The sequence below is a fragment of the Terrapene carolina genome, unplaced genomic scaffold (assembly GCF_002925995.2).
Source record: "Terrapene carolina triunguis isolate 2854851 unplaced genomic scaffold, T_m_triunguis-2.0 Scaffold242, whole genome shotgun sequence".
NCBI classification, from domain to species: Eukaryota; Metazoa; Chordata; order Testudines; family Emydidae; genus Terrapene; species Terrapene triunguis.
The window spans coordinates 3922366-3931629 of NW_020664593.1; the positions used below are offsets into that span (position 1 = coordinate 3922366).

Genomic DNA, 9264 nt, shown 5'->3' on the forward strand with positions numbered 1-9264 from the left:
TGGTTTAAGCTAATTTGGAATAAGACACTTTTATTGTGGAATAAGAGCATCCACATATGTAATTTTTCAGAAATATTTAATGCACTCTAAATTCTTATCCTACCTTATTCCAGATGAATTTTCACGTGTATACAAGCCCCAAATATTATCTCTGCCTCCACTAGAATAGAGGCACTGCTAAGTTATATTACACATGCAGGTTTGCAAATAATGGCTCCTCCAGGGCGCATCAAATTAGCAATATAAAGAACCATGAATCACTAGCAGCAAGAGAGCATGTTTCTTTTATTTTACTCCCATATAATGGTTTGTGGAAAGAAGTTAAACAGCAAAATTGGGCAATACATATCAGAAACAGCTGACACATTTTAAAATGACCTGTGAGGAAAAGAATAGTGAAATTTGTCTGGATTTTTCAGTTTGGCTGCCAAACTGAAAAATCAATTATTCATTTAGCTCTGCTATAGAGTCTTCTGTGATGTTAGAGAGCTGTGTGCATACCCTTTGATGCAATGAGCGCCAAAGTATGTGCTCTTTTACGTATTTAATACCAAACGTACACTTAAAAAAAAAAAAAAAAAAGCCAGGTGCTAAGTGTGTGGATAGACTTGTAACTGGAGCTGTGGTAAAGATATGATGTTAGAGGCAACCCACTAGAATTCCTTTCTTCAAACATTTTACCAATAGTTTCAGGAGACTGATCTTAAATTTGTTGCGTCTCAGCAGCAGCTGTGTTGTTCTCTGTAGAAATGGCAAATCATAGAAAGTGGTGGGCATAAGTGTATTGTTTGATTAAACTCTTACTTCCTCACTCCACTTGCAGACCAGATGGGGAAACTTCTTATTAAAGTTTGTTTAGGGAAATTTTGATCTCATATCTGAATTTAGAGTTCTGGGCGGATCTCTCTACTGCCAGCTGTTAAGTTTTATGCTAGCCAGCATCTTTGGGAAGTGGGGACAGGCGTCATTAGTTCTAAAGAAAGGATAGATCCAAATGTTGGAGCGCTTCTAGGCTGGGAAACTAAATGTTAGAGCATGGCCCTGAGGTATCATAGTAACTAACAGGATGCTAAACATGAGTTAGTACTCAGCAGAGAAAGGAACTGTTGTGTTTAACATAAATCGGTCTGTCTCCACTGAATGTTTTATGTGGCATCCGTTATCATGATTTCTCCAGGCCCTATTCTAACACATGTGGACAAACCCTTGGAATATTAGTTCATTGAGGTGGGAAGCATTGTGGCCTAGTGGATAGAACAGTGGCTAGGGACTTGAGAGCTCTAAATTCTGTTCCTGGCTCAGCCACTGGCCTCTAGGATGACCTTGGGCAAATCATGTCACCTGTCTGTGCTTTAGTTAACCCATCATTAAAAAGGGGATAATGAGACTAACTTCCTTTTTAAAGCACTTTAGATCTAACCATGAAAGTGCTATGTCAGAAGTAGTCCTTATTTCTCTGAGTAAATACATCATTATTGAGCTCAGCTGAGCATCCCTCTATTCCCTTTCTAAATGCAAAAGCCCTGACGTGGTAAAATAAAGTATATACTCTGACACCCCAAGAAGAGTCTTAACACAGCTATACGCGAATATCGCACCATACGCATAAATATAGTTACACTTATCTAAGCTCAGGTCAGGTTCAATGACCACAGCATATCACCTTGAGCTATCCAGCTACTGGGACAACAGACTGGAAACGATCTGGCTTCAACAGAGCCATACTCTTGCTGCATATGCTCATTTCACTCCATTAGGTTCATCAGTTCAGCTTGTGCTGACCTGGTGTTACAAACTATTCTTAATAAACCCTTAAGACTTCTAGTTCTCATAACAAGAACTAGGGGTCACCAAATGAAATTAATAGGCAGCAGGTTTAAAACAAACAAAAGGAAATAGTTCTTCACACAACGCGCAGTTAACCTGTGGAACTCTTTGCCAGAGGATGTTGTGAAGGCCAAGACTATAACAGGGTTAAAAAAAGAACTAGATAAGTTCATGGAGGATAGGTCCATCAATAGCTATTAGCCAGGATGGGCAGGGATAGTGTCCCTAGCCTCTGTTTGCCAGAAACTGGGAAGGGGCGACGGGATAGATCACTTGATGATTACCTGTTCTGTTCATTCCCTCTGGGGCACCTGGCATTGGCCATTGTCGGAAGACAGGATACTGGGCTAGATGGATCTTTGGTCTGACCCAGTATGGCCATTCTTATGTTCTTAATAACTTTTTCAGTAGTGTATCTCTAAAAGAGTGGTGAATCCCATGCTGTAGCTGAGATCAGTGTAGGGAGGGTTAGAGCAATAATTTGAGCCCAAGGTGTACATGGAAAAAAATTAGAAGATCCATGTGATTTTGTAAATAGCTGATTATTTTTGAGATGTAGCTCAGGAACCTCTCAGTCAAATGACCCCAAATTTGGATGCTAATCCTATTCCACACAGCAGATTTCAATACCATCTAAGCTGCCATGTGGATTTTGGTGCACTTAGAGAGTCAACTACTAAGCTGAAAGTGACACTCAACATTAACTATAGCAGAGCTGCTCCACTATCATTTTATTATGGTCATTGATAATATGTCAACTTTCTCTTCATATGGTATGTCTTACGAAAATTCTTTTATCTGCAGTGCAAGCTGTAAATCTCTCGTAAACTAAATGAGACCCAGCACTAAGTGAAACTGCAGAAATAAGATTAACGAAGTAATGCAGTCTTCTTCTCTTTCAGTTTAGAGTTTTTGTACCTTGGAGGGAATTTCATTACTTCTATCCCACCTGAGTTAGCAAACCTGCCTTCTCTAAGTTACCTAGTGCTGTCTGACAACAAGATCCAGAGTATTCCTCCTCAGCTGGCACAGTGAGTATATCCAACTAATTTGCTGTCTTCAGCCACCAGCTAATGCTCAAACCTCTTTATTCTGCAAGTGTGGATGAGAGTACCTGGGAAGATCTGGTTGGTCTTTAGTTCTTAATCACAGGTTAGGTCTGCAGGGGGGAGATTCTCAGCACCAGGCAATGCAAGGAGGACTTGTAAATTCAAAATATTGTGAAAGTGAATGTCCATTTTAGGATTTGTTATAGGAGCCATCACCATAGCATCTAAGCACAGACACAGGAAATGTGAAGTTGAAATGGCAATAGCAAAAATAAATGCCACGCTATATGTTTTTCATCATATTGTGCTCAGCCTCCTTTGCCTTGTACCCAAAATCTTTTCCTGGTCTTATTTGCATGATACTCTTTTATAGCATCTCATTCAAGGATATCAGAATGTTTTAAACGTTCACTAAGGCTCACAACACACCTCTGAATGTAAAATTGTTTTATCTACTACAAAATAGAAAAAAGATCTACATAGTAGTTCAAGACAGAAAATAAATAATACTTTGTGCAATTGAAACTCCAAGCTAAGGTGATAAAAGCAGGGGGGTTTCCAAGTTGGAATTTGATCAGGATAGCAGGGTTTAGCATTACTACTCTTGACATGGGATCTCTGATGTCAAGTGTTCATAACCTTAGTTTTGTTTCATTTGAAAGATGACTCTTCCGGCAGTATGATGTCCTTATGCAGTATGAGGAATATTGGTTTGGTGCTGACAGAGGGGAGAGCTTTACATAAAAAAATTCAACATGTTGTGTCTCCCAGTCACACTCACTTGGTCTGACCTTGCTTAGCTCTTGAGCTCTGACAGGATCTGAGCATGCGGTGATGCAGGTGCAGACAGTGAAAACATGGGGTTTGCCAGAGTTGGCTAACTGCTAGTCTGCTCATCTTTAATACATGAGTGAGAACAGGTGACCTATTCAGAGCATTGTGTGGAGGCTTTTGAATACATACCCTTGGTGCAAGGAAACATCCCTCTAAAAAGCATTATTTTTGTGTAGCACTATTTAGTTCTATAATAATTTTTTAGGGTGGGTTGGCAGACGCATTTAAGACCCTGCTTATTTCTTTAACATGCATTGAGGAGCTGAGCCAAGTTCTGCATAGGCTAGTCTGTGTGCTAGACTAGGAACTCTGTTAGCATGGCTTTGTGCTTAAAGGAAAAAGCCAAAGGAAACAAGCTAGTGAGAAAGGTAGTAAATGGGTGGTGCTTTGTAATGCTTGTTCCTCTTGACTGTCTTCCTCTTGATTTTTCAGGTTGCATTCCCTACGTTCCCTTAGCCTTCACAACAACCTGCTGACATACCTCCCCCGGGAGATCCTCAACCTGGTTCACCTGGAAGAGCTGAGTTTGCGAGGGAACCCACTGGTTGTTCGCTTTGTCCGTGATCTGACTTACAATCCCCCAAGTCTCCTGGAACTAGCTGGACGCACCATGAAAACCCGCAACATTCCCTATGCTCCCAGTGATCTCCCAGGGAATCTTGTCAGATATTTGAGCCTGGCCAGCAACTGCCCCAATCCTAAGTGTGGAGGTAAGTTAGCTGCTCTCTGCTCCCTGTTCTCACCTGACAGCTCATCTATTTCTTTCTAACCTAGCTCTCCTTTTAGTAGCTTAATTGCATGTGTTGTCATACCAGTCAGTTCCTGCTGTGAGCATTTCAGTAGCCCTAGGTGTTGTCTTATCCTCTTCCTCAAGGGACTGTGTCACTGCATCTAAGGGTTGGTGGGTAGTAATTGATCTATCGGGGATCGATTTATCGCATCTTGTCTAGACCCCTTGCCGTGAGGACCCGAGGTAAATCGATCTAAGATACGTCGACTTCAGCTATGCTATTCTCGTAGTTGAAGTTTCGTATCTTAGATCTAACCCCACTCCCCCCCCGCAGTGTAGACCAGCCCTTAACTTGGGCTGTCTCTGCCCTAAGCAAGAAAGTCCCTGCAGGGTCATTGCTTAAAATCTTAGCACTGGTTTGCAACCTCTGCACAGGAGCACTGTTTTTGATAGAACTGTTTTAGTTGGTACACAAAATGCACTTTTAGAACTATGCGGCTGTACCAGCATGTTCTGGGATTCCTGAAGCACCTATCCCATAGTGTTCAGCACAACTGTCACATGTAACCTGTATGCAAGGGATTTCACAGGCATTGTACTTGGGGAATTCCAAGTAATGCTTTTTTTTGCAAGGGATTTATTCTAATTCAAATGGTCTATTTCTTAGTCTGTTCCTTAACTACCACTTCTTTGGTCATGGTTCTGTCCGCTTCTTACCACTTAATATGATAGCTTCAAAACAGGGAGTGGATGGAAGATGGAGAGGCCAGAGATTGGGTTGCGTTGAGTGGGAGAGGAATTTGTTTCCTGGCATTTCACACAGCTTGGACAATGAAAATAGATGGATTGGTTTCACTTTATCGTGAACTAGCAGTGTGCTGCTACAAATGCTGCAGAGGCATAGTTAACTCAAAGGCAGCTACAATTAAAACAAAAACCCACAAACACAACTCTAAAAACATTTCTGAAAATGCCTGCGTCTGAATAAGAACAATCTCCCTGCAGTAGGAGAACATAACTGTGTGTTATGGCATCGTTCTGTTCTGTTCTCATGGAAAATAGCATCCAAGTTCATCATGGTAACTTCACTCAAGCAGAAGAGAAATGGGGTTATGAGGGAGAGAGCTTTTATTTATATACACACACTATTGATAACTGTTAGAAGGAGCCTGGTAGACTGGAAAATACAGCGGGTAAATGGATTTAACATTTAAAGACATGTTTGACAGTCCCCAGCATGACGTTCCCTCTTAATTCTTAGAGAAATTTCCTTTCTGTGCAATGAATTGGCCATTGTTTCTCTCTTCAAATAGTACTTTGCCCTCTGTAACTCTTTCACCTGGATGTATCAAGTGCTTTAGAAACATGAATTCTCTCAAACCCCTGGGAGGTAACTGCTAACTATTATCTCCATTTTACAGGTGGGAAAACTAAGAATTTAAGTCCCTTGAGTTGCAAGGCCACACAATGAATCAGTGGTAGAGCTGGGAATAGAACACAGATGTCCTGACTTTTGGTGCCCCACTTCCAGCCACTTTAGCAACTACTTAGCAAACACTATCCTAGGGTGAGAAAATCGTTGGCAAAATTAGGCAGTGGGGCTACTGTATAAAATGCATGGGATGCAGGTACCTGGCAAACTGCTACTTTCTCTGAAAAAATCTGATAAATGTGTTACTAGAAGCTGCACATAAACTGATCCTTTCAGTTTCCACTTCAGCACACAGATACTCTCCTCCCCACCAAAAATTTCTTATTTCTCTAACTTTTGCTGTTTGAATTCATCCCTAAGATGAGGCAGGTGCATTAGAAATCATGGCTGGCTTGCTCATTTCTGTGGAGCATGCAGGTTTCACAGCAAACCATTGAGTCATTGTTTTAAAAACTGCCTTGCTTTCCTTCCCCTTGCAGGTGTCTACTTCGACAGCTGTGTCCGACAAATCAAGTTTGTTGACTTCTGTGGGAAGTACCGCCTGCCGCTGATGCACTATCTGTGCTCCCCAGAATGCTCCTCCCCCTGCAGCTCCGCCTCTCAGAGCTCCACTTCCCAAAGCGAGTCTGACTCAGAGGATGAAGCCATTGTTGCTGCTCACAGGATGCAGAAAGTTCTTCTTGGATAAAGGGGAGTGGTGGACTAGAAGAAAAACATGTCACTAAAGCAATAGTGGAAATGCAGAGCCAAAGGCTCTTTCCTGAGGGGCTCATTAGAAACAGTCCTGTAAGCGGCAGCACATCTGAGCAAATCTAGAATTGCTTGGTATGATGCTGCTTAGAAATACTAACTCAATGCCTTGCCTACATGGGGATGTTGTGGGGCTAGAGTTATCACTAAACTACCATAAAGATCTGTGGGAGATCTGTGTAAAGGGGATTGGGGAGAGCAGACCTGCCATGTCTGGGTTTTTGATAGCATGACACTTCGCTACTGTGATTGGCTTAGCACCATATGAAGCAAAGAAGACTGTTCTTGTTCTGGGGTATTACACTACGGTAAATCAGCGAGAGTGTAACTGTGCTATTCTGGGTGTATGGACTCCAGTGCTGTATTTATCATGTATCATGTTTCAACACTCTGCTCTCTCCCTTGATTTCCGCTTACATATTTACATACTCCCCCCAAAAAATTAAATTTATTTTTGTTGGGGATGGATTTTTTGAAGATCTGAGTACTGTCACCCTTTGCTCCAGACTTAGGGTCTTCATCTACTGTAGATGTTAGTTTATTACAGCCCTAGAATTGAGCCGGTTTGGTATTTATCTCCCTTTTTATACTAGGCTGCTGTTAGTGTCTCCTTCTGACTCATCCTTATCTCCTCTTTGCAACTGGTGCATCGGTGTCCTCATGTTGATTGAGAATACATGCAAAGCATCTCACTGAGCCTTGCCACTAGTACAAATCTACAGCCATATGCCCCTGTCTAAAGGACCAAGTGCATTGCCCTCCACTGTACTTTAAACTCATCTGGCCCCAGTGGAGCAAATTTGCACCTAAACTTGTGTAAATTCCATAGTGCCTCTCATTCGATCTTTCTGTTGTGTCCTCTTATTGAGGATAGCTTCTTTTCACTTTTTACAATATAACTTTGTATATTGGAGGCCACGCACAAAGGCTATCATTGCCTACATTAGGCATTAAGCAAAATCTTTGTGTGAGAATCTTATTCCATGGTTTCAGCAACTTGTGCCTTGAAAAAGCTTACTACTTTCTTTCAGTTGAAATACAGAGTAAGGAACATTGCAGAGCACTATTCTTCCTTCCCCCCCCATCCCAGTATGAAAAGAGAAGCTGGTAGGTGGAAGTGGAAGGCAAGCTACTTTGAGCATGTTGTGTGGGAGACAAGTTGGTGTTGAAGGCTGTTGTATATTTATTAATTTTGCATTCACTCTTGTTCATGCAATCCTTTGCATTGTTCAGATAATGTATTCACGTACCTTAAACTATATTTAAAGGAAAAGTGCAGAGATTAGATATAATTCTGTAGCTAAATATTTAATACACATATCTTTTAAAGAGTTAATGAAATTAACAGGTATTTCCATCTCTTTGCCAAGGAGAGCTGATGGTGAGTTTCGGAGTGCAGGTAGTTAATGTGAACAGTGGGATCACGTTTTAAAAAAAAAAAAAAAAAAAATCTACTTGATGCGAAGCAGTTTATACAGTTGCCAATTCTTTTATGTATCTCTCTGTTCAGTAAGAGGCTAGACTTTCAGAAGTCAATAACGAATATCTGAATGAGTTTTGCAGTGGCCAAATGCAATTTCTCATGGACTTCTGTCCTGCTCACTGTCTGCTTTTAAAATCTTAGATTGAATTGTATGGGGAGGAATTGGCCTCTTTTTGTTCCTTACTCCTGTTGGCAGTAATGAATGGAAGGGTTTTAATCCACTGAGTAATGAAATTTAATCCCCACAATGCATCTTTGTTACCCAGTTCAAAGAACTGTTTTTAATGCATTTTATTCACACCAGGGAGATTTTTTTTTCTTCTGCTTGAATAGTTTCAAGATACTTCAAATAGACTTCTTCAGGGTGCACTCTAATACAGGAATAACTCCATCTTGGAAACCTCTCTGATTGTTTTGTTTTTCTGACGAGAGCATTGGTGATCTTGTACTGAACACTAAAGGATTAAGGGGCTTTAATTTAGCCCTCTTGTGGAATTTTACCATGAGCAGTGTGTTGCTTTACAAAGTCTTAAACGTGCCTTATGGTTTATAAAAGTATATTTTGCTAGAAATGTATGAATATAGAATATTTCTAACAGTATTTTAGTATGAGCTGTAAACTGATTGTAACACTAAGCAAAAAATGTTATTTCTGAAAACTGTCTCTGTCCATTATTTGGTAAATATCTCAACTCTAGTGTGGTGAGAAATGGAGGGTTCCATCACCAGAGTGATAGAAATTAGAGATTTTTCTCTTTCCCCATTCTATATAGGATTAGGAAGTAGAACAGTCTCCTGGGAGAAGTAGTAACACTCTTGGCCCTTGGGTCAAGTAAAATTAGACTGTAGGCAGGATTGTGTGTATTTTATGAAAATCATTGTAGAATTTTGCTGCAGAATCTTAGATTTTAAAAAAATCTTGACTTAATGGTTCTACAGATAAATGTGAAAACACAACCTGATTGTAAACTGAGTGGGTAGTGTTCCTGAGTCTGCCAGCAGCCTGAAACAATAGTGCTAAGAGGTGTGAACTGCCCCATTTATCTCAATGGGGCACTAATGCTGAAACCAAAAGGTGACAATTTAAATATCAACGTAGCTTTCTGCTTCACTGTTGATCATTTTAGAAACAGTCAGTAAACCTGCTTATCCTACAATC

The 9264-nt window shown here is 40.7% G+C and overlaps 1 protein-coding gene across 1 annotated transcript in view; it reads left to right on the forward strand.

Moving 5' to 3' along the window:
• LRRC58 (leucine rich repeat containing 58) overlaps positions 1-8764 on the forward strand; it is a 33526-nt gene extending 24762 nt beyond the window's left edge. The window contains exons 3-5 of the mRNA XM_029912771.1: positions 2706-2858; positions 4143-4420; positions 6352-8764. Coding sequence (XP_029768631.1) covers positions 2706-2858; positions 4143-4420; positions 6352-6560 — 640 coding nt within the window. The 3' untranslated portion in view covers positions 6561-8764. The remainder of the gene's footprint in view (positions 1-2705; positions 2859-4142; positions 4421-6351) is intronic.
• Positions 8765-9264: the final 500 nt, after the last annotated feature.